The sequence below is a fragment of the Chlorocebus sabaeus genome, chromosome 22 (genome assembly GCF_047675955.1).
Source record: "Chlorocebus sabaeus isolate Y175 chromosome 22, mChlSab1.0.hap1, whole genome shotgun sequence".
Classification (NCBI taxonomy): domain Eukaryota; kingdom Metazoa; phylum Chordata; class Mammalia; order Primates; family Cercopithecidae; genus Chlorocebus; species Chlorocebus sabaeus.
In genome coordinates this window covers 87,115,149-87,140,493 of record NC_132925.1, presented here as the reverse complement: position 1 = coordinate 87,140,493, position 25,345 = coordinate 87,115,149, and the positions used below count along the sequence as shown (strand labels likewise).

At 41.0% G+C, this 25,345-nt stretch overlaps 1 protein-coding gene across 50 annotated transcripts in view; it reads right to left on the bottom strand.

Annotated features, from left to right (window-relative positions):
* PBRM1 (polybromo 1) overlaps positions 1-25,345 on the bottom strand; it is a 145,719-nt gene that overhangs the window by 95,877 nt on the left and 24,497 nt on the right. For 42 of the 50 annotated variants that reach the window (XM_038003822.2, XM_038003824.2, XM_038003832.2 and 39 more), the window contains 6 exons: positions 22,912-23,028; positions 17,318-17,386; positions 13,930-14,028; positions 10,028-10,113; positions 8,561-8,656; positions 7,272-7,363 (listed from right to left, as the gene is read on the bottom strand). In XM_038003822.2, the coding sequence (XP_037859750.1) occupies positions 7,272-7,363; positions 8,561-8,656; positions 10,028-10,113; positions 13,930-14,028; positions 17,318-17,386; positions 22,912-23,028 (559 nt within the window). The remainder of the gene's footprint in view (positions 1-7,271; positions 7,364-8,560; positions 8,657-10,027; positions 10,114-13,929; positions 14,029-17,317; positions 17,387-22,911; positions 23,029-25,345) is intronic. The other 8 variants (XM_073010084.1, XM_073010085.1, XM_073010067.1 and 5 more) reach the window with 1 other exon arrangement.

Sequence of the window (25,345 nt, the reverse complement as noted above, 5' to 3'; positions counted from 1 at the left end):
AAAACAAACACAAAAAAACTCTCTAATGTTTATTAAAGATAAGGCTAAAAATACTTAACATAATTGCAAGTTTAGAGAAATATTACATAGAAATAGAATATTAAATAGTAAAAGTACACTAGTTTTAAAGGTTGCAAAACAGTTTCTTTTTGAAATGTGCTTTCTTCAGAGACTGTCTGCTATGCCTGGCCAAAAGGAGCAAGTAACCATTCAGAGATCCCAGAACTAAAACAGTAACATGAAGTTTAGGATAGTATAAATTTAGATTGGGCTGATTCTTTTTTATTTATTTATTTATTCACATTTATTTTTTTTTGAGATGGGGGTCTTACTCTGTCACCAGGCTGGAGTGCAGTGGCATGATCTCGGCTCACTGCAACTTCTGCCTTCTGAGTTCAAATGATTCTCCTGTCTCAGCCTCCCGAGTAGCTGGGACTACAGGTGTGTGCCACTATGCCAGGCTAATTTATTTATTTTTTTTGTATTTTTAGTAGAGACGGGGTTTCACCATGTTAGCCAGGATGGTCTCGACCTCCTGACCTTGTGATCCACCCACCTCGGCCTCCCAAAGTGCTGGGATTACAGGCATGAGCCACCGCACCCGGCCTAGATTGGGCTGATTCTATCAGACATAATTTAGCCTTAAGTCTCTGTGACTTTGCCCACTGATTTAAAACATCCCTGAGGAGTATTCCCTTGCTGAGGGAATTTTTAGGTAGAAGGAAATCATAAAAACACCAAAGCAAATAAAACGTAATTTGTTTTATAAAAATAAAAAATATGTTGCTCATTTCCCCAAACTTCTAAACAGTGTACAAGAACCATAATTTAAATTTTTCTTGATGGATCAGAATAAACATATAGTTGCTATGTACTCCCAGGTAAGAACAATAATCATTTATTAAGAATTTAGGCTGGGCGTGGTGACTCAAGCCTGTAATCCCAGCACTTTGGGAGGCCAAGGTGGGCAGATCATGAGGCCAGTAGTTCAAGACCAGCCTGGACAACATGGTGAAACCCCGTCTCTACTAAAAATATAAAAAATTAGCCGGGTGTGGTGGCAGGTGACTGTAATCCCAGCTACTCGGTAGGCTGAGGCAGGAGAATCACTTGAAACCGGAAGGTGGAGATTGTAGTAAGCAGGGATCACGTCACTGCACTCCAGTGACTCACGCTTGTAATCCTGCCTGGGCAACAGAGTGAGATTCCGCCTCAAAAAAAAAAAAAAAAAAAAAATTTAATTATGTGGTTTTTTTTTTTTTTTTGAGACAGTGTCTCGCTCTGTTGCCCAGGCTGGAATGCAATGGCGCGATCTCGGCTCACTGCAAGCTCTGCCTCCTGGGTTCAGGCCATTCTCCTGCCTCAGCCTCCCAATTAGCTGGGACTACGGGCGCCCGCCACCACACCCAGCTAATTTTTTGTATTTTTTAGTAGAGACGGGGTTTCACTGTGTTAGCCAGGATGGTCTCGATCTCCTGACCTCGTGATCTGCCCGTCTCGGCCTCCCAAAGTGCTGGGATTACAGGTATGAGCCACCAAGCCCGGCCAATTATGTGTTAAGAGCTTGATAAGTACTAGCCTCAGGTAATCCTAAAACCACCACACAAGATGGGTATCATTTCTTTTTCAAATGGGAAAACTGGGCATATGAGTTTAATTACTTGCACAAGTTCACTCACCACATAAAAGCAGTTGAAGGGGATTAGGAACCAGAGTCATGGAGCTAGAAGCAGGTAAGAATTTGAAACTAGTCTTTTCTGACTCTACTACCTCTGATCTCTCCCCTAAAGACCCTGCAGTTGGATTGACACCTAGATACATATTTTGTTGCTACTGTAAGTGGCATCTTTTAAAAAAACTGTCAACTGTAATCTTTATACATTTTTTCTGATTCTTACACCTTCATTGCTGTCACTGTAGGCTGGCTAGTACTGTGACTAACAAAGGTAACAGTATTACCTTGTTTCTGTTGGTAAGGGAAATGCTGTTACCTTTTCTCCATTAAAAATGGAGATACCGGCCGGGCGCGGTGGCTCACGCCTGTAATCCCAGCACTTTGGGAGGCCGAGGCGGGCGGATCACAAGGTCAGGAGATCGAGACCATGGTGAAACCCCGTCTCTACTAAAAAATAGAAAAAAATTAGCCGGGCGCAGTGGCGGGCGCCTGTAGTCCCAGCTACTCGGGAGGCTGAGGTAGGAGAATGGCGTGAACCCGGGAGGCGGAGCTTGCAGTGAGCTGAGATTGCGCCACTGCACTCCAGCCTGGGCGACAGAGCGAGACTCCGTCTCAAAAAATAAATAAATAAATAAATAAATAAATAAATAAATAAATAAATAAATAAAAAATGGAGATACCCTTGGTGGGCACGGTGGCTTATATCTGTAATCCCGACAATTTGAGAGGTGGAGGTGGGTAGATAGTCTGAGCTCAGGAGTTTGAGGCCAGTATGGGCAAAATGATGAAACCTCATCTCTACCACAAATATAAAAAATTTGCTGGATGTGGTGGCACGTGCCTGTGGTCCCAGCTACACCAGAGGCTGATGTGGAAAGACTGCTTGAGCCTGGGAGGTGGAGGTTGCAGTGAGCTGAGATCACGCCACTGCACTCCAGCCTGGGTGACACAGTGAGACCCAGTCTCGAGAAAAAAGGAGGCTGGGCACAGTAGTTCATGCTTGTAATCCCAGTACTTTGGTAGGCTGAGGCAGGCAGATCATTTGAGGCCAGGAGTTCGAGATCAGCCTGGCCAACATGGCGAAACCATGTCTCTACTAAAAATACAAAAAAAAAAAAAAAAAAAAATTAGCCGGGCGTGGTGACAGGCACCTATAATCCCAGCTACTCGGAGGCTGAGGCAGGAGAATCACTTGAACCCGGGAGGCGGAGGCTGCAGTGAGCAGAGATCACGCCATTGCACTCCAGCCTGGGCAACAACAGCGAAACTCCGTCTCAAGAGAAAAAAAAAGGAGATACTCTGTCAATATCCCCCTCTCTTACTAGTTAGCAAATAATTTTTATCTTGAATGGGAACTGAAACAGTTATCAAATGCATCTGCTGAGCAAATCATATGATTTTACTCTTATAATTTGTTACTGTGGTAAATATTACTTTTTTTATATTTTCTAATCCTAAACCCAACTATGTCATTATATACTATCTTTTATATACACTGCTAGACAATGTACTTATATTTTGTTCGGCTTTGATATCTAGGTTATATTAGATTCACAGGTTATGTTAGAGTCACAGAATGAACTGTGGAGCTCTTTTTCTATTCTCTGCATGAGTTTATTTAAAATTCTATTCCTTAAATGTTTGGCCTGGTGTTTTCTACTGGGAAGATTGTATTTTATTCTTTTTTTTTTTTTTTTTGAGACGAAGTCTCGCTCTGTCACCAAGGCTGGGGTGCAATGGCATGATCTCATCTCACCGCAACCTCCACCTCCTGGGTTCAAGCAATTCTCCTGCCTCAGCCTCCCGAGTAGCTGGGATTACAGGCGTGCACCACCACGTCTGGCTAATTTTTCTATTTTGAGTAGAGACGGGGTTTCACCATGTTGGTCAGGCTGGTCTCAAATTCCTGACCTCATATTCTCTCTTTAAGAGACAGTCTCGCTCTGTTGCCAAGGCTAGAGTGTAGTGGCATAATCATAGCTTATGGCAAACTTGAACTCGTGGGTTCAGGCAATCCTCCTGCCTTAGCCTACCAAGTAGGTAAGACTACAGACATGCACCACACCACACCCAGCTAATTTTTCTTTTTCTTTTTGTAGAGGTGAGGTCTCGCTATGTTGCCCAGGCTGGTCTTGAACTCCTGGACTCAAGTGACCCTCCTGCCTCTGCCTTCCAAAATGTTCGCATTATAGGTGTGAGCCAGCCTTTTTATCCTTGAATCCGTTTTAGGCACTTATTTTCTAGAAATCTGTTCATCTAAATTTTTAAATATATCTGCATAACAGTATTCACACCTTTTACCTTTTTTTTTTTTTTTTTTGAGGGGGGACAAAGTTTTGCTCTTGTTGCCCAGGATGGAGTGCAATGACACAATCTCGGCTCACAGCAGCCTCCACCTCCTGGGTTCAGGTGATTCTCCTGCCTCAGCCTCCCAAGTAGCTAGGATTACAGGCATGTGCCACCACGCCCGGCTAATTTTGCATTTCTAATAGAGACGGGGAAAGTTTCTCCATGTTGGCCAGGCTGGTCTTGAAACTCCCAACCAATCTCAGATGATCCGCCCACCTCAGGCTCCAAAAGTGCTGGAATTACAGGCGTGAGCCACCAAGCCCAGCCTTATTCACACAGTCTTTTTTAAAACTCTGTATGCTCTCCTCCCCGCCAATATTGTTTATTTATACCTTCTTGATAATCTCACCTCAGACTTGTTTATTTCATTAAGGCTTTTAACAGAATAACTTTTGACTTTATTGATCTTTCCTGTTAAAGGTTTCCTTTCTTTTCGTTTTTTTGGAGACACAGCTGGAGTGCAGTGGTGGGATCACGACTCAATGCAGCCACCTCAACTTCCCAGGCTCAAGTGATCCTCCCATCTCAGCCTCTGGAGTAGCTACACATGGCTAAGTTTTAAATTTTTCTGGTAGAATTAGCCAGGTGTGGTGGCAAGTACCTGTGGTCCCAGCTACTAGCGAGGCTGAGGTGGGAGGATTGCTTGAGCCCAGAGGTAGAGGTTGCAGGGAGCCAAGATCACATCACTGCTCCAGCCTGGGTGTCAGAGGAAGACCCTGTCTTAAAAAAAAAAAAATTTTTTTTGGCCAGGCGCAGTGGCTCAAGCCTGTAATCCCAGCACTTTGGGAGGCCGAGATGGGCAGATCATGAGGTCAGGAGATCGAGACCATCCTGGCTAACATGGTGAAACCCTGTCTCTACTAAAAAACACAAAAAACTAGCCGGGCGAGGTGGTGGGCGTCTGTAGTCCCAGCTACTCAGGAGGCTGAGGCAGGAGAATGGTGTAAACCCAGGAGGCAGAGCTTGCAGTGAGGTGAGATCTGGCCACTGCACTCCAGCCTGGGCGACAGAGCGAGACTCTGTCTCAAAAAAAAAAAAATTTTTTTTTGTAGAGGCAGGGTGTTTCTATGTTGAGCAGGCTGGTCTCAAACTTGTGGACTCAACTGACGCTCCTGCCTCAGCCTCTAAAAGTGCTGGCATAACAGGCGTGAGCCAGTGCACCAGCCTGCATTGTTTTAAGCCACTAAGTTTGTGACACAGTGTCAGCAGCAATAGGAAACAAATATATGAAGAAGTGTGTTCAAATCTTTATCTTCATTGATTTTCTGTCAAGCTCTTGAGAGAAGAGGGCTCCCAGACTAAGGGAAGTGTTTTAAATTTCTCTGTAAAGTTTCATCTGCTTGTTTTACATATTTTGAGCTCTTCTACAATTTAACTTGCTGACAAAATTAACCTTCTATCATCATTAGGTAATCCTTTTTATCTGTGTAATGATCTCTATTTGAAAGTCCATCTTATCAAAAGTCAGTGTAGCTACTCTGGTTATTATTTACCTGGTGTATCTTTCAGCCATCCTTTTCTTTTTTTCAAGACAAAAGCCCAATTTTATTATTTTTATTTTTTATTGATTTATTTTCTGAGACAGGGTCTCACTCTGTTGCCCAGGCTGGAGTGGAGTGGTGTGATCACTTCAGCCTCGACCTCCCTGGGCTCAGGATCCTCCCATCTCAGCTTCCTAAGTAGCTGGGACTACAGGCATGCACCAACACGCCTGAATAAATTTTGTATTTTTTGTAGAGACAGTGTTTTGCCATGTTGCCCAGGCTGTTCTTGAACTTCTGGGCTCAAGCAATCCTCCTACCTAGGCCTCCCAAAGTGCTGGGATTATGGGTGTGAGCCACCACACCTGGCCTTATCCATCCTTCTAGATTCAACTTTCTTATGTTTTTATATTTGATGTGTCTCTTGTAACCAGCCACATAACCTTTTTTTTTTTTTTTTCCCGAGACAGAGTTGTATTGTAAACAGAGTGCCTCTGTTGCCCAGGCTGGAGTACAGTGGTGTGATCTCGGTTCATTGCAGCCTCCACTTCCTCAGTTCACTGCAGCCTCACTTCCTCGGTTCAAGTGAATTTCCTAAGCCTTCAGAGTAGCTGAGACTACAGGCGCGGACCACCATGCCCAGCCAATTTTTGTATTTTTAGTAGAGACGGGGTTTCACCATGCTGGCCAGGCTGGTCTTGAACTCCTGACCTCAAGTGATCCACCCACCTCAGCCTCCCAAAGTGCTGAGATCACAGGTGTGAGCCACTGTTTCCGGTCGTGTGTCACTTTTATAATCAGCAAAACAGAATGCTAACAACAAGATAATATTTTTTCAATTTCTGATAAGACCAGGCACAATTTAAATAAATACTTAATTCCGTAGATCAACGCTTCAAAAAAGTAAAACTATACATAATAGTCTATAGTGATTATGAAATTTCTATAGGAGATTTAGTTAAAAACAAGATACAACTGTAGAAGTCTGTTGTGTAACATTCAATAATAAAATTGAGGCCAGGCATGGTGTAATCCCAGCACGTTGGGAGGCCGAGGCAGGCTGATCACAAGGGCAGGAGTTCAAGACCAGCTTGGCCAACATAGTAAAACCCAGTCTCTATTAAAAATACAAAAATTAGCGAGGCGTGGTGGCACATGTCTCTAGTCCCGGCTACTCAGGAGGCTGAGGCAGAAGAACTGCTTGAACCCGGGAGGCGGACACTGCAGTGAGCTAAGGTCATGCCACTGCACTCTAGCCTGGGCAACAGAGTGAGACTCTGTCTCAAAAAAAAGAAAAGGATACACCAGAATAAGTTAATGAAACAAATTTTATCTTTACACATAAAAAAATCTATAGTAAAGGGGAAAATAATACACCAAACTTAAGAGAAAGACAAGCTGAGAAGAAATTAGAGCATACTGAAAATATAAGCTAAAGCCTGAAAATCTAAGATGAATGTGGATTTCTGAGATTTTCTGATGCTTTTACTAGTACTCACTATTTATCATTACAGGTTTTAAACCGAGATCTGCTAAAAGTTATCAATTATTTTTGCAAAAGTATTATTTACCGAAATACAAATTTTAAGACAAGACAAAGCATTAACCTTTTGGTAAGTCTGACAACCAGAGTATAATCAAATGCAACAAAATAGCATGTACTTCCCAAACCAGCAAACTCTAGGCCAGAACAAAATCACTGCAATTTCATTGAGCCAGAAGGATCCACTAAGAAGGCATTTCACTAGTCAAAACCTAATGCCTACCAGCTAAAGCAGCATCTTCTTCACTTTCTGAGCCATACTGAAGTGCCATTGTAATTGCTGATAAACGACCTCCTTGTACTGCTCTTTTATTGCTACAAAAAAAAAAAAAAAAAAGCAATTAGAAGACAGGGAAGGATGTTATAATAATTAGGTTACTTAACAGGGAACAGGAACTGTTAACAAAGTGTTAAGATAAAAGAAAAATAATTTCTATTCAATTGCCTCCTTAGTTTATCTCTGTACTTAATGGTTCTCAAAATCAACCTCAGCCAAGAAAACTATTTTTTCCTCTTAGAAAAGAGGGAGTGGAAAATAAGGACTCAGTCACAGTTGCTGATAATTCTAAGACGTTCATATTTTACAATACAAATTCTATTATGAGGTTGGGCATGGTTGCTCATGCCTGTAATCCCAGCACTTTGGGAGGCTGAGGTGGGTGGATCACCTGAGGTCAGGAGTTTGAGACCAGCCTGGCCAACATGGTGAAACCCCGTCTCTACTAAAAATATAAAAAATTAGCCAGGGGAGGTAGTAGGCACCTATAATCCCAGCTATTCAGGAGGCTGAGGCAGGAGAATCACTTGAATCTGGGAGGCGGAGGTTGCAGAGATTGTGCCACTGCACTCCAGCCTGGGCAACAAGAGCAAAGCTTCATCTCAAAAAAAATCCCAAAAACCAAACAAACAAACCAAAAAAAAAAAAAAAAACCCAAATTATATTATGAATTAAAAAAACCTATTAGTATTTAACCTCACATTTTATTGGTAGCTAACATTAAACACTGCCTGAGCAACAATGCTTAAGCATCATCTGAGAGGTGGTGTAAGGCCTACTTTAGTAATTCAATCTTTTTTTTTTTTGAGATGGAGTTTTCCTCTGTTGACCTGGCTGGAGTGCTGTGGCATCGCTCACTGCAAACTCTGCCTCCCGAGCAAATGATTCTCCTGCCTCAGCCTCCCAAGTAGCTGGGATTACAGGCACCCGCCACCACACCCAGCTAATTTGTGTAGTTTTTAGTAGAGATGGAGTTTCACCATGTTGGCCAGACTGGTCTCGAACACCTGACCTCAAGTGATCCACATGCCTCAGCCTCCCAAAGTGCTGGGATTACAGGGCCACTGCGCCCACCCTAGTAACTCAACCTTTTAAATAAACCATTTGACAACAGATTTTCGTAACGACCAAACTATACCCAAAAATATTCCTTCAAGATAGCCACTGGGAAAATACTAGTATGCCTATCTTTAAAAGCACAGGTCAACTCTCAGACTAAACCCTCTTTTTCTCACCGGTAATACTTGCTAGTGGGATTTCTCTCTTCACCAAGGCTGCCTTTACTGTGTGAAGGACCTGTCAGTCTGGCTGCAGCCAAATTGGATGGAGTCCTATCCAGAGATAAGATAAAAAGCTTAGAAACTTGGTAGCTGAAATTAGAGTGCTGGGTAAACAAACACACACACAACCATTTTCTTCTCTTCTAAATAGAAATGCTAAAATACTTCTGAACTTCTACTATGCAGCAGATTCTGCTTCAGGCCCTGGGGACTCTGCAGGGAAGAACAGACCATGGCTGGTCCTAGGGGAGCTTTTGGTCACTGCAGTGACCAGAGGACCAGTACTGAAACAATGTCAAGGCCAGAGGAAAGCTTTGAAAGTCGTCACCCAACCTTCCCATTTCAGGTGGGGGGAAATGCAATCCTAGAACTAAGACTAGTTCAAGATCACAGTCCTGGCTGGGTACAGTAGCTCACACCTGTAATCCCAGCACTTCGCGAGACCGAGGTGGGTGGATCACAAGGTTGGGAGTTCAAGACCAGCCTGGCCAACATAGTGAAACTCCGTCCCTACTAAAAATACAAAAAGATTAGCCAAGCATGGTGGTGTGTGTCTTGTAGTCCCAGCTACTCGGGAGGCTAAGGCAGAAGAATTGCTTGAACCCGGGAGGTGGAGGTTGCAGCAGGCCGAGATTGTGCCACTGCACTCCACCTCGGGCAACAGAGTGAGACTCTGTCTCAAAAAAAAAAAAAAAAAAAGTCACAGTCCTAGTACAAGGAAAAGCCAGGATGAGACTGGATCTCCTGATACCTGGGTAAATAGCCTTACCAAAAATATGAATATATACAATTAATATTATATATAAATGCTATACTATTATCTATTCTGTGTAATATTAATGTATACCATATTATATGTGTATATATATTCATATTTGTACAAATTAATAATATTTGTACAAAGTATATAGTGATGTAACGTTTTTAAAAATGTTTCTTTTTAAATGAAGCCCTTCAGCAGCAAAGGGGCTAAGAGTTACTACTATCTTTAGAATCATAATATCAACTGTAAGTATCATCTTTAAATTCAACACACACCGTGTTTATGTTTATTGATTTCACTACCTAGAAAATTCAGCAAATATAAAAGCATAAGGGTTTTAGACATTTTCTTTTTTTTTTTGAGACAGAGTCTTGCTCTGTCGCCAGGCTGGAGTGCAGTGGTGCGGTCTCAGTAACTGTAACCCCCACTTCCCGGGTTCAAGCAATTCTCCTGCCTCAGCCTCCCAAGTAGCTGTGACTACAGGCATATGCCACCATGCCTGGCTAATCTTTGTATTTTTAGTAGAGATGGGGTTTCACCATGTTGGCCAGGATGGTCTTTATCTCTTGACCTCGTGATCCGCCCACCTCAGCCTCCCAAAGTGCTGGGATTACAGGCATGAGCCACCACGCCCAGCCTAGACATTTTCTTAAACCTACCTCATTCGAAGACTTGACTTAGCCATTTCATGATGTTCAATTTCAGCCTTTTTCATATAAAATATTTTTTTAATTGAATTTGCATCCTGTCAAGATAAAATTACTTGGTTTAAAAAAGCAACAGATAAAAGGACAGCTTAATGCCCCCAACTCATGCACTAGGCACCTTCTATGGCACTCTTTCCACTTGGAGCAGACTTCCATTCAATACTCACAAAGCTGCATCCTCCAACCTTTCTACAAGCTTCCAAAATATCTATCTTCATAAAGTTGTCACTAATTAAGTATAAGTTAAATTGCCTCCTAGTTATTTCCTGATTAGTCAAGTAATATTTAGACAAAGATCTAATGGTATAATACAGTAATGCCCCACTGTCCATGCAGGATACATTCCAAGACCCCCAGTGGATGCCTGAAACCTTGGACAGTACCAAAGTCTTCCATCCATAAATTTAATTCCTTTTCCATATTAACTAAGCACTTTTCATGCACTGTGGCTGTAACTTTTTGCAGTCTGAGGTGCAACAATAAAACTAGCAGAAACGGCCGGGCGCGGTGGCTCAAGCCTGTAATCCCAGCACTTTGGGAGGCCGAAGCGGGTGGATCACGAGGTCAGGAGATCGAGACCATCCTGGCTAACATGGTGAAACCCCGTCTCTACTAAAAAATACAAAAAACTAGCCGGGCGAGGTGGCGGGCGCCTGTAGTCCCAGCTACTCGGAGGCTGAGGCAGGAGAATGGCGTAAACCCGGGAGGCGGAGCTTGCAGTGAGCCGAGATCGCGCCACTGCACTCCAGCCTGGGTGACACAGCGAGACTCCGTCTCAAAAAAAAAAAAAAAAAAACTAGCAGAAACTTCTTTTTTTTTCCTTCTTTACAATTTCATGAACAGCAGATTCATCTTTTTTTCTTCTTCTTTTTTTTTTTTTTGGTGGAGGCAGAGTCTTGCTATGTAGACCAGGATGGTCTCAAACCCCTAGCCTCAAGTGATCCTCCTGCCTTGGCCTCTCAAAGTGCTGGGATTACAGGCCTAAACCATAGTGCCCAGCTGGGAGATTTGTTCTTACTGTAGATCTTAGCAATCTCAGCATACCTTTTTTTTTTTTTCCTTTCTTAAGTCAAGAACTTTCACCTTTTCATTTAAAGGGCACACTTTAAAACTTCTTGAATTGCCAGCACCACAAATCCTGTGCTTTGGGGCCATTATTAAGTACAATAAGGTTATTTGAACATAAGCACTGTGATACCACAACAGTCAATCTGATAACTGAGATGGCTACTTAGTGACTAACGGTAGGTGGTGTACACAGTGTGGACAGGCTGAACAAAAGAATGATTCATGTCCCAGGTGAGACTGAATAGGACAGAGATGGATGGCATGAATTTCATCACAATACTCAGAATGGTGTGCAATTTAAACTTATGAAGTGCTTATTTCTGGAATTTTCCATTTAATATTTTCTGACCTCAGAACCATAGTAAAGCAAAACCGCAGATAAAGTGAGGGACTACGGACAAGGAACTCTACTTGTGTATGCTGACCTAAAAGTCAAAGATGTACTTCTAAGATTAAAGATTATATACACAAGTTTAGAATGAATGTACTTGCTTAAGTTTCCCTTCTCTTTAAAACTCAAGTTAGAAAAAATAATTAGACCCAAAGTAAAATTCTTAACTATAACAACAATTAGTACTGTATACTATTAAAATGTCCTATTAGGAACTAGGAATACAAGGACTTCATAGTTCTTTCCTTATTTTCTCTCAGAATTTCTTAAAAGATGAAAAATAAAAGTTAACATTAACTACCAACAGCAATTTTGAGTATTTGAGTCAGCATTCAGAAAATTTAAATGATTTTATTACCAAGATTTTGAGTCTCCTTTGGCAAATTCCCCATTATACATGATTAATAAATTTCTACAAGCAATTATTCATTACAGAACCATAAAACTTCTGAGATGGAATTTGCAAAGCAATGAAACAGTCATTTCACACTGTGTACTGCACTACACAGATTGCTTTTTATATTTATGAAGTTTAAATGCAGGGAATAAGTCAATATTTAACTAAAAAATGGATTCAAAACTAACCAGGTCTGCCATAAGGACAGAAATTTAGGTGAGTGGAAAAGAACAAAGAATCTAGAAATAAACCCATACACCTATGATCAACTGATTTCTAACAAAGTTGCCAAGACAATTCAATGGGGAAAGAATAATCTTTTCAGTATATGGTGCTGGGATAATATGTCATATCAAAGAATGAATTTGGACTTCTACCTTACATGTACCTCACATATACAAAAATTAGTTCAAACTGGATCAAAGATCTAAGTATGTTAAGAGCTAAACTATAAAATTCTTACAAGAAAACATAGGTGTAAATCTTTGTGATTTTGGATTAGGCAATGGTTTATTTGATATGACACTTAAGTATCAGCAACCAAAGAAAAAAATAGATAAAGTGAAATTCAAAATGAAGAACTTCTGTGTGTCAACAGACACAATCACAAAAGTGAAAAGACAAGAGAATGGGAGAAAATATTTGCAAACCATTTACATGATAAGGGTATAATATCCAGAACATATAAAGAACTCTTACAACTCAACAACAAAAAGACAGGTAACACAATTAAAAAATCGGCAAATGATCTGAACAGACATTTCTTTAAAGACATATGAATGACCTAAAAATCAAAATAAAGAATAAAATAAAAAGATGTTCAGCATCATTAATCATTAGGGAGATGTAACTCAAAACCACAATGCCATACCACTGCACACTCCCTAGGATATCTATAATAAGAACAAAAAATGGAAAACAAGTGTTGGTGAGGATGTGGAGAAATGGCAACACCTGGATATCGCTGGTGGGAATGTAAAATGGTATACTTTGGAAAACAGTTTGGCAGTTCTTCAGAAAGCTAAACAGACAGTTACCACACATGATCCCACAATTCCATTCCTAGGTATGTATCCAAAAGAAAAAAAAAAAAAAAAAAAAAAAATATATATATATATATATATATATATGTATGTATGTAGTATTTATACATCCACATAAAAATTTATATGTGAACATTCACAACAGCATTATTTATAATAGCCAATAAGTAGAAACCATCCACATATCTATCAACTGATGAATGGGTAAATGAAATACAGTATATCCCCATAGTAGAATATGATTCAGCAATAAAAAGAACACAGTACTGACACATGCTACAAAATGGATAAACCCTGAAAACATTATGCTAACTGAAGGAATCTAGTCGCAAAAAATCCCTATCACATATTTTATGATTCCATTTGTGTGAAATGGCAATAGGCAAACACAGAGATTGAAAATAGATTTGAGGTTGCTTAGGGCTGGAGAAACTGGGGGGACATAAAGGGCGACTGTTAATTGACTGGGGTGATGGCTGCCCAACTCCATGAATATAATAAAAACTATTAAATACTTTTTCTTTTTTTTTTTGAGACACAGTCTCGCACTGTCGCCTGGGCTGGAGTGCAGTGGCGCGATCTCAGCTCACTGCAACCTCTGCCTCCAGGATTCAACCGATTCTCCTACCTCAGCCTCCTGATTAGCTGGGATTACAGGAGCCTGCCACCATGCCCGGCTAATTTTTGTATTTTTAGTAAAGATGGGGTTTCACTATGTTGGCCAGGCTGTTCTGGAACACCTGACCTCGTGATCCACCCACCTAGGCCTCCCAAAGTGCTGGGATTACAGGCGTGAGCTACTGCGCCCAGCCTAAATTAAATACTTTCAATGGGTAAAGTCCATGGTATGTGAATTATATCTCAATAAAGTTATATAAAAATTATTGACCTTAAACTAGCTACTATTACCAAGGAAAACAGCAACAACAACAACAACAACAATAACAAAACTAACCTTGAATACTTGAGAGCCAGGCTCATTGTAAGTTTTGGCATTTTTTGCGAGGAGATCTATATCTTTGGCCATTGCATGAATACTTTTGTAGCTTCCATTCTACAATAAACAACAAAATATAGCAGTTCCTTTTAATGAGAGTTAATCAGTACAACCTAGAAAAAAAGAACCCCACATATTTCTAAATTGTCATCATATTCCAAGACTTTATTGGAAAGTACACATATGAACAATACATAAAGTCATTTTCTTTTTTATAAATTATTACTGTATGCATTTATAAGTAAGTTTTTGAGATAGGTAACAAAACCAGAGCTGCATTATTCTCATAAAAATAAATTACAATTTTTAAAAAGTCAAATAAGGTAATAAAAGTTTTATTTTGCAAACACATAGTGCTTACTATGTGCCAAACAGAGTTCTAAGTGTTTCATGAATACTAATTCTTTAAAGTGGATTTAATAGTGTGAAGCAAAACTCCCTCTAGTTACATGAACCACTTGGGGTAAAATATGAAATCAGTCCAGCACAGAGGCTAACATTTTCTGAGTACCTACTGGGTGCTAGATTTGTCAGGTCTGAAGGCTCACTCAATCCAAAACAACCCAGGAATACTCATACAGTTGCCTAAATTTACAAAGAAAATGAAAGAGGGACACACCTTTAGGTAACAGGCACACCTGCCTAATGATAAGTACACAGAAATGAAAAAGACATGGTCTAGAGAGAGTAAGGAAACCAAACTGAGTGAAATGGAAGGTGCAGAAGGGTAGAACCATAAGCACAAGTAGGGTAAAAACAAAAGAGGTAGAATCCAGAGAGCCAGGCAAAGGAGTATAACTATTTGCCATGTGGGACTACCAACAACTATACATCCTTCTTATACGGAAGGAATCAGCATAGGTGTAGGGAGGGCTCTACCTCCCACAATGAGGATGAAAGTGGGTAGATGGTCACTTTGCCAGCAGCCTGGCAGCCAGGGCAAGGGGAAATAACCACAGGTCAGCTAATTCATGCTTGGGTCTAGAGGGACTAATGGAATGGCCAGGAATTCATTCCTGACTCCTGTAGAGGACAGTCTAGCAGTAGAGCAGCAAGTATCCAGGGACCACAGTAGCAAATGACAGTGGTAACAGCAATGGCACCACAAAGAGGCTGTCCATGATCTCGGCTGTGCCATGATGTTCCTGAGTTCTGCCTAGTATCCAAAGGCTAGTTCCTCAACCTTTCTTCTCAACAATTCTGAGCTATCCAATATGCTTTTCAAAAATTCTTTTTCCACTTAAGTTAGTCAGAGTCGGTTTTGTTCAACTGCTACAAGGAGCTGTGACATGCTTCAGCAGGCATTGGAGAACAAGTGAATTAAGTCTCTGAGCAGGGGACTGGCAGGAAGAAAGCCAAGGTCAGGAGGCAAGATATAGAAAGGACTAGAAAGCCTTTCATCAGAGAGGCAAAATAGATTATTCCAGTAATTTGGACATAAGAGGACAAGGACCTTGAATCGGGTGATGGCAAAAGGTGACTCTGAGACTTCTGGAAAGAAGAAAGGACAAGATAAGGCAAGAAGTCAAAAAGAGAAGACTGGGGCTGAGATAGAGATGATTAAAGATCTGATTCGATTTCCAGGATTATGAAAACATAATCCTCCTACACAGATGTTAGAAATTCCAGGGATTTAAGAGACTTGAGTCATTCTCAGTAGCAGTTATTGGGCTGATCTAAAAACCCGACGAGGCCTGGCATGGTGGCTCACACCTATAATCTCAGCACTTTGGGAGGCCAAGGTGGGTGGATCACTTAGGGTCAGGAGTTCGAGATCAGCCTGGCCAACATGGTGAAATCCTATCTCTACTAAAAATACAAAAATCAGCCAGGTTTGATGGCAGGCGCCTATAATCCCAGATACTCAGGAGGTTGAGGCAGGAGAATGACTTGAGTCCAGCAGGTGGAGGTTGCAGTGAACTGAGATCTTGCCACTGCGCTCCAACCTGGGTGACAGGGCAAGACTCTGTCTCAAAAGAAAAAAAAAACTCTAAAAAAAACAGATGATACATCAGGCAATCTGTATTTTATCATTCTGTGTAAATTTATCTGTGGTACCAGTAATTATATACTGTTACTCTTTACTACTCTCTTAGAATTTAAAGTCAAAGAAGTTTCTCCTTCCTGGCAAACCACAGTGGCTATCAGTCTCATTTCCCAATGACACTATGTAACACACTGTTTTCCTTTTTGCCTTACCTCCTGGGAGCGGCAAACTCTCCTTGTCCTGGGAAGATCAGTGACTCACATTTATAAGGACCTCATGCTGTAGGTTCTATGTGAGATGTTTTATCTATATTATCATTAACCTCTATGACTCTGCAAAGCAGTGATACTACACGCAACATACAGCAGAGGAAGCAGGCAAATCACCTGACCAAAGTGACATAGCTGGTTAAGTAGCAGAGCTAGAAAAAGAACCATATCAGTTCTACTCTAAATACTCAATTTCTGGTACAATTTAGCTCTTTTTCTCTATACTTTCCCTTACTTCTAATAATCAAATTTTAAATCCTAGTCACTCAGTCACACAATTAATATTTATTAACCACCTACTCTGTGAAGAAACAGTAAGTGTAAAGGTTGAGAACACAGACTACAGCTAGACTGTCTGGATTCAAATCCTAGTTCTCCTTACTAGGCAGTGATTTGGGCAAATTACTTAACATTTCTGTGCTTCGGTTTTCTAACTTGTAAAATAGGAATAATAACAGTACTACCCTGTGGGGTTTTAAGAATTAATTAGCTAATACACATAAAGCACTTAAAACAGTGCTAGGTACATAGCAAGTCTATGCTGAGTGCTTAGTTGCCGCTATTTACTGCTAGGGATACAGTGAAGGGGGAGGGTAGAGAGGGCCAAAGAGAAAAAAGTCATATCTAATTCCACTGACCTTACACTCTAACATCCGTTGTGGGTAGCTTTTATTCTAACGTATCCTAAAGCTATTTGGAAGCAGATAAAAATAAACAACAGGTTACCCCATGTACCCTGATGTGATTATTATGCACTGTATGGCAGTAGCAAAATTTCATGTACCCCATAAATATATACACCTGCTATGCACCCACAAAAATAAAAAATTAAAACATTAAAAATGAAACAAAGCTTTTATCATAAATGTATCTTTTATAATCAGAAATATCAGTAACCAATGCGTTTTAACTTTTGTCCTAAGATGCAATCCAAAGCTACAATCAGTAACACTATTTTAATTTATTTACATGATTTGCTAATAACCCCTTACAGAGACAACTAGCTTTTCTGTTTTCTAAAAGCTCCTAGGAAAGATCATAGGCCAATCCGCTCTAAACCACAAACATTTATGTATGGTCATCTTCATACCTGTATCCTCTGGGCAATGGTCTTGAGATCTATAGGCTCCTTAATTATTGCATAATAATCTGGATATTGCTGGAAGACAAAAAGCCAGGCACGCTCAATAAGCTAATGAGAAGAGAAGGAAGTACATTGACAATCTGTTGTTCAACCAACCAGTTAAGTAGCTTTGTGAGATTCGAGGCTAAAGACACTGCTGTACAGCACGTTTATTATATCAGAACCATAAATAATTTAATTTTAAGAAGCTTCATAATCTATCCAACAGCATGGCATAGGAGTTAGAACTTGGCATTTGAGTGTTATTATTATGCAACTAGCATACAATTTAATATTTTAAAAAATTCTAGGCTGGGGCTGGGTGTGGTGGTTCACGACTGTAATTCCAGCACTTTGGGAGGCTGAGGCGGGCAGATCACCTGAGGTCTGAGATCGAGACCAGCCTGGCCAACATGGTGAAACCCCATCTCTACTAAAAATACAAAAATTAGCCGGGCGTGGTGACAAGCACCTGTAATCCCAGCTACTCAGGAGGCTGAGGCAAGAAAATCACTTGAACCTGGGAGATGGGGGTTGCAGTGAGCTCAGAGCGTGCCATTGTACTCCAGCCTAGGGCACAAGGGCGAGAATTCATCTCAAAAAAAAAAAAAAAAACAAATCTAGGCAGGGTGTGCTGGCTCACACCTGTAATTCCAGCATTTTTGGGAGGCCGAGGTGGGTGGTTCACCTGGGGTCAGGAGTTTGAACTAGCCTGGCCAACATGGAGAAACCCCGTCTCTACCAAAAACACAAAATTAGCCTGGTGTGTTGGTGCATGTATGTAATCCCAGATACTTGGGAGGCTGAGGCAGGACAATCACTTGAACCTGGGAGGTGGAGGTTGCAGTGAGCTGAGATTGTGCCACTGCACTGCAGCCTGAGCAATATGAGCAACTGTCTCAAAAAAAAAAAAAAAAAAAAAAAAAAAAAAAAAAAAAGCAGCAAAATTCTGGTCAGGCACAGTGGCTCATGCCTGTAATCCCAGCGCTTTAGGAGGCTGAGACGGGTGGATCACGAGGTCAGGAGTTCAAGACCAGCCTGGCCAATATGATGAAACCCCGTCTCTACTAAAAATACAAAAATTAGTTGGGTGTGGTGGTGGGCGCCTGTAATCCCAGCTACTTGGGAGGCTGAGGCAGGAGAATTGCTTGAACCTGGGAGGCAGAGGTTGCAGTCAGTTGAGATCGAGCCACTACACTCCAGCCTGGGTGACAGAGCAAGACAGTCTTGAAAAAACAAACAAACAAAAAGAAATGAAGCTAAATTATTAGCAACTTCTGATTTATCAAATACTAGCTCATCCCAAGAAGTTGAACATGTTGAGGAATGTCCTTGAAGCTTTCACAACAACCTAGATTCACTTACTGCCCTCAGCCTTTCCTACAGATTTTCTTACTTGGAGGAAATAACTGCAGTTGCCCAAATATCAAAAGTTAGTCTTATCAGATGGGAGAGGTTCAGGGGAAGTCAGATTGTGTTCTCCCAGCTCTTCCTACCTGTTCAAACCCTACCGAAGCCCAAACAACAACAACAAAAACAGAAAGTCACAGCCTTCACTCAATTACTGGGCTGAATAGATAGACGATCTCTGTGTTGCTTTATCTCATCTGTCCCCTAAGCTTACCACTACTTTCTTAACCCTACTCCTTCCTTTACTTGGATCAATCTCCTCCATTGCTGCCCCTTCTCTTCACCAGTTCTACTTCTGAGACAAAGTTCAGAGGACAAATTATGGCAAGGCCACCCAGCACGGAGTACAAAGTAACTCGAAGTCATCCAATCCCACAAATTCCCAATCTACCTCTCCCACACAGCCAGCCTGCTTGGGATGGACTTACTGACGAAAGGTGAAAACTGCCCTGCCTCTTTAGGTCTCAATTCTTGTTGTCTTTCAAACTGTCACACCCTGAGGGACCAATAGAAATCTGCTTTTCCCAACCAGCTCCTTCAAGGTGACCTTGAAGGGGGAATGGGGGGAACTAATCATTGATGTTTCATTGCCCCAAATCACTGTTGTTGATTTGACCATCACTGATTATCTCCTGCAGGGTAAGAATAAATCTTGAGCGAAGACAGTACTTCTCTTCTATTTTGCGTGTGTGTGTGTGTGTGTGTGTGTGTGGGTGAATGAGAGTGACAGAGAGCGAGAGAGAGAAAAAGAGACAGGGTCTCTTTCTGTTGCCTAGGTTGGAATGAAGTGGCATGATCACAGCTCACTGCAGCCTTGAACTCCTAGGCTCAAGTGATCCTCCCAACTCAGAACCCTCAAACAGCTGTGACCACAGGTGCATACCACCATGTCCAACTAAATAAAAAAAATTTTTTTGTAGAGACACAGTCTCAGCTATATTGGCCTCTCAAAGTGCTGGGATTACAGGTGTGGGTCACTGCACCTATCCTGCACTTCTTTTATAATTTTTTTATAAATAAAAATAAAATAAAATTCACATAGTAACATAAAATTTACCATTTGAGCCAATTTTAAGTGTACAGTTCTGTGGCATTAGGTACACTCACACTGCTGTGCAACTATCACCGACATCCACCTCCAGAACTTTTTAATCTTGCAAAATGGAAACTCTGTACACATTAAACTCCCCATTCTCTCCAGCCCCTGGCAACCACCATTCTAACTTTATGTCTCTAAGATTTTGAGTATTCAAGGTACCTCATATAAGAAATCATACAGTATTTGTCCTTTTGTGACTGGCTCATTTTGCTTAACAAAATGTCTTTAGGGTTCATCCATGTAGGATGTTTCAGAATTTCCTTCCTTTTTAATGCCAAATAATATGCCACTATATGTATATGTCACATATTGTTTATCCATTCATTCACTGATGGACACCTGAGTTGCTTCCATTTTTAGTTATTGTGAATAATGCTGCTATGAATATGGGTATACAAATATCTCTTCAATACCCTGCTTTCACTTTCTTTGGAGTATGTATCCAAAGGGGAACTGCTGGATCATATGGTAATTCCATGTTTAATTCTTCAAAGAATCATCACACTGTTTACTCCTTTTCTTAAAATTTTAAGTCATATGACCAATATTAATAATTATATCTTTCTAGTAAGATTCACACCTAGGACAGCAGTGGTCAGATGCTTTATTTCTAATGTTGTAACTATCCTACAGCTAGTCAAGACACACCTTTAAATAACTAGACTTGCCAATGACTGATGAGGAAAGTTGCATGCTACTCATCAGTCAACAAACATCTTGCATACTTATGACCACCCAGCATGGGGTACAAAGTAATCTGAAGTCATCCAATCCTTTGGATCGTGTTCCAGTTATAGACAGGAACACAAAGGTAAATATAGCACAGTCACTGTCCTCAAGAAATTCAGGGAGAAAAGGAGGTAGACAGAAAAGTAAATGATCACAATAGGGCTAAGTGCTACCGTAGAGTACTTCTAGAAGTATACCCTTACCTAGAAATATAAGAATGCTGAGACCGTGAAAATGTTTGCGGTTTCATAGGTTAATGTGAGTCAAATCTGTTGTTACCTATCTTTTGGATGTAAAGGCATAAGGAACTCTGATACTTTTTAAAGGTCTCGCTTGTTTAGAAAACCTCTTCCTTTTTCAGGCAGAAGAGTACCTAATTCATTTTTTCTTTTTTCAGCATCACCAGGAGATCAAAGAGAACTAAAAGGAGGAAGAACTCATTTATCTTCCTCTTACCCTGTCTCCTACACAATGAGAAAGTTTCCACTCTTACAAATGCAACGTTTAGGCTAGGTGTAGTAGCTCATGTCTGTAATCCCAGCACTCTGGGAGGCTGAGGAAGGTGCATCACTTGAGGTTAGGAGTTCAAGATCAGCCTGGCCAACATGGTGAAACCCCGTCTCTACTAAGAAATACAAAAATTAGCTGGGTGTGGTGGTGCATGCCTGTAATCCCAGCTACTCGAGAGGCTGAGGCAGGACAATTGCTTGAACTCGGGAGGCGGAGGTTGCAGTGAGCCAAGATCATGCCACTGCACTCCAGTCTGGATGACAGAGCGAGACTCCGTCTCAAAAAAATAAATAATAAATAAGGCGTTAAGGTGCTTATTTTATCAATGAAGAATTACCCATCTTGGAAACAACCCAATGTCCACTGACAGATGAATGAGTAAACAAAATGTAGTAAGGCATGGTGGCACAAGCCCGTATACCCAGCTACACGGGAGGCTGAGGTGGGAGGATCGCTTGAGCCCAGGAGTTTGAGGTCAGCCTAGGCAACACAGCAAGACTCTATCTCTAAACAAAACCAAACACCCCAAAAAACTTATAAACAGAAGATATTATATATAAATAACAAAATGCCATTCAGTTTTAAAAAGGAATGAAATTCTGATTCAGGCTATAATATAGATGAATCCTGAACATATGCTAATTGAAACAAGCCAGTCACAGGGCAAATATTGTATGATTCTTCTTCTATGATATACCTAGAATAGTCAAATTCATAGACAGAAAGCAGATGGTGGTTGCCAGAAAATGGGAGAAGAGGGGAGTGGACTTGGTGTTTAATGGGTATGGAGTTTTGGTTTTGTTTAAGACTAAAAAGTTCCAGATGATGGTGATGGTTGCATAAAAATGTGAATGTACTTAACGTCACAGAACTGTACACTTAAAAATGGCTAAAACAATAAATTTTATGATACATATCCTTTACCACAGTAAGAAACAAACAAAAAGAATTACCAATCAAAAAACAAAAAACATAAAAATAAAAAAAATAAAAATCACAACCTTCTGATCATGTAAAATGATAGACCGTGTATGTTTTGTGCTGCTGTGAGGAGGATCTCTTGGCTGCCTCCAACATCTTCCTTTTATTTATTTTTTGAGACGGAATCTTGCTCTGTCACCCAGGCTGGAGTGCAATGGCGTGATGTCAGCTCACTGTAACTTCCACCTCCCAGGTTCAAGCAATTCTCCTGCCTCAGCCTCCCGAGTACGTGGGATTACAGGCACGCACCACCACGCCAGGGTAATTTTTATACTTTTACTAGAGATAGGTTTTCACCATGTTGGCCAGGCTTGTCTCAAACTCCTGACCTCAGGTGATCTCCCTGTCTTAGTTGGCCTCCCAAAGTGCTGGGACTACAGGCGTGAGCCACTGTGCCTGGTCCAACATCCTCCATTTTTTTTTTTTTTTTTTTAATTTGAGATGAGGTTTCACCCTTGTTGCCCAGGCTGGAGTGCAATGGCACAATCTTGGCTCACCGACCACAACTTCTCCCTCCAGGGTTCAAGAGATTCTCTTACCTCAGCTTCCTGAGTAGCTGGGATTACAGGCATGCGCCACCAGGCCTGGCTAATTTTTTGTATTTTTAGTAGAGATGGGGTTTCTCCATGTTGGTCAGGCTGGTCTCGAACTCCCAACCTCAGGTGATCCACCTGCCTCGGCCTCCCAAAGTGCTGAGATTACAGGTGTGAGCCACCACGCCTAGCCCAACACCTTCCTTTTAAACTTACTTTATTTATCAGTAATTAATAAAATTCTTGAAGTACTAAAAACAAAACACTGACATTTACCTGTTTTTAATTGCATCACTTACCACTTTAGAAGGCAGTTTCTGAAAAAGTTCGCTAATGAGACGTCCTGACGGATTTGTAGCTACAACTATGGCTTCAAGAAGCTGTTCCAGGATCTCCTTCAAGTAAGTTGGAGAAGACTGGTAATGTGGAGAAAAAGAGTACTTTGTAAGAAAAACAATAAAATGCTGAATATTACATAGCTTCTAAAATTGTAAAGCTAATTCATAAGAGCAACTTCTTTTTTTTTTTTTTGAGATGGAGAGGCTGGAGTACGGTGGCACAATCTCAGCTCACTGCAACCTCCACCTCCTGGGTTTAAGCAATTCTCCTGCCTCAGCCTCCCGAGTAGCTGGGATTTTAGGCGTGCGCCACCAGGCCCAGCTAAGTTTTATATTTTTAGTAGAGATGGGGTTTCACCATGTTGGCCAGGCTGGTCTCAAACTCCTGACCTCGCGTCCGTCCACCTCGGCCTCTCAAAGTGCTGGCATTACAGGCATGTGCCACTGTACCTGGCCAAAAAAAGCAACTCCTAACCAGTACTTATTTTAACTCCAAATTTCAAGAATACCCCATGATGTTCTGATGCTGGACACAGGCACTGTATCCCTAGAATAATCTATATGAACCTAATGAGGCTCCTTATGCTATTTTTGCAATGAAATCCCTTGTAGTAGGTCCTTTTATTGAAACTTTTTCTACAGTAAACATTGTAATGGCAAAGTTTAAGTGCTACAAATGTGAAATGAGCAACTGAGCAGGAGAAAACATGTCCCATAATAGTTGGTCATTTCTATATCTGCTGTTCACATCTATTGAAGTCTTTATATTCTTACAGGACAATGACTACTTACATAAAGTTGGGACTACATATTTTTCACCACGGGGTGCTCTACCACGTCTAACAACTGAATTCAAATTAAGTCAAAACTAAATAGTGATTAAGTAATTCAATGTACACCATTTCTGCTCTTTAGACTGACTGGTTTATACCTAGCTTAGTCACTGTTTCAACATAGGAAGTATATGCCCCAAAGAATACTTGACCAGGGAGGGTTCAAGTCTGAAGCAAGTTTCTAGAACAAGCAATGGAATGTCTCAGTCAAGGATTAAATGATGCTTCTAGTCCAAATCATTCTTTGTACATATAAAATAAAGAGTAATGGTTTTTCCTTGTTTAAATCATAAAAGTAAAGGTATTCTATCCCAATACAACAGAAGATCTTTTTATTTAGTATAGTCTCAATTTTAAGGTTCAGCACTTTTTTTCTCACCACTCTGTTGCCCAGGTTGGAGTGAAGTGGCGTGACCACGGCTCATTGCAACCTCAAACTCCAGGGCTCAGGCAATCCTCCAACATCAGCTTTTCAAGTAGCTGTGACCACAGATGTGTACCACCATGCTTGGCTAGTTTTGTTTACTTTTTGTAGACATGGGCGTCTCACTATGTTGCCCGGGCTGGTCTCAAACACTTGGGCTCAAGTGATCCTCCAGTCTCAGCTTCCCAAAGTGTTGGGATTGCAGGAGTGAGCCACCGTGCCAGTCCCAAGAAAATCATCCTTGATTTAAACATTAGAAACCTGAAAATGTCTTCTCCCTCCATGAGAATCATAGAGCTAAAAAGAGGCTTGGGGTCTGGCATGGTGGCTCATGCCTATAATCCCAAGCACTTCGGGAAGCTGAAGTGGGAGGATCACCGGAGGTCAGCAGTTAGAGACCAGCCTGGCCAACATGGTGAAACCTCATCTATACTAAAAATACAAAAATTAGCTGGTGTGGTGGCAGGCATCTGCATTCACAGCTACTTGGGAAGCTGAGGCAGAAGAATCGTTTGAACCCAAGAGATGGAGGTTGCAGTGAGCTGTGATTGTGCCACTGCACTCCAGCCTGGGCCAAAGAGCAAGACACCGTCTGAAAAAAACAAAATTTGAAAGAGGCTTGGGAGGTATAAATGGGAACATACAAGATCCTCCCAATTTCTCATCAATTATGCACTACAGAAAGAAATACGGGCAAGTCCTAAATGTAGGCATTTTAATTTTTTGACTAGAGCCCTGAAACTCTACACTAAGGGTGGGGCCTCTGCAAGCGGTGTTCTACTGAAGAAAGCATGGGTTGCTTCTCCTGCATTTATATGAGAGAGTAAAATTCCAGGAAATTCCTAATTTTAGCCTTCTATCTAGTTCCAATTACTTAATTACTTAAATTGACAAGGTGCTGAGGAACTATATATTTATATATCATATATAAAATATAAAATTTTACACATATAAAATATATATAATATACAGGAACTATATGTATGTGTATGTGTGTATATATATACACATATATATACACATTTTTTTTTTTTTGAGACAGAGTCTCATTCTACCACCCAGGTTGAAGTATGGTGGCATGATCTCAGCTCACTGCAACCTCTGCCTCCCAGGTTCAAGTGATTCTCCTGCCTCAGCC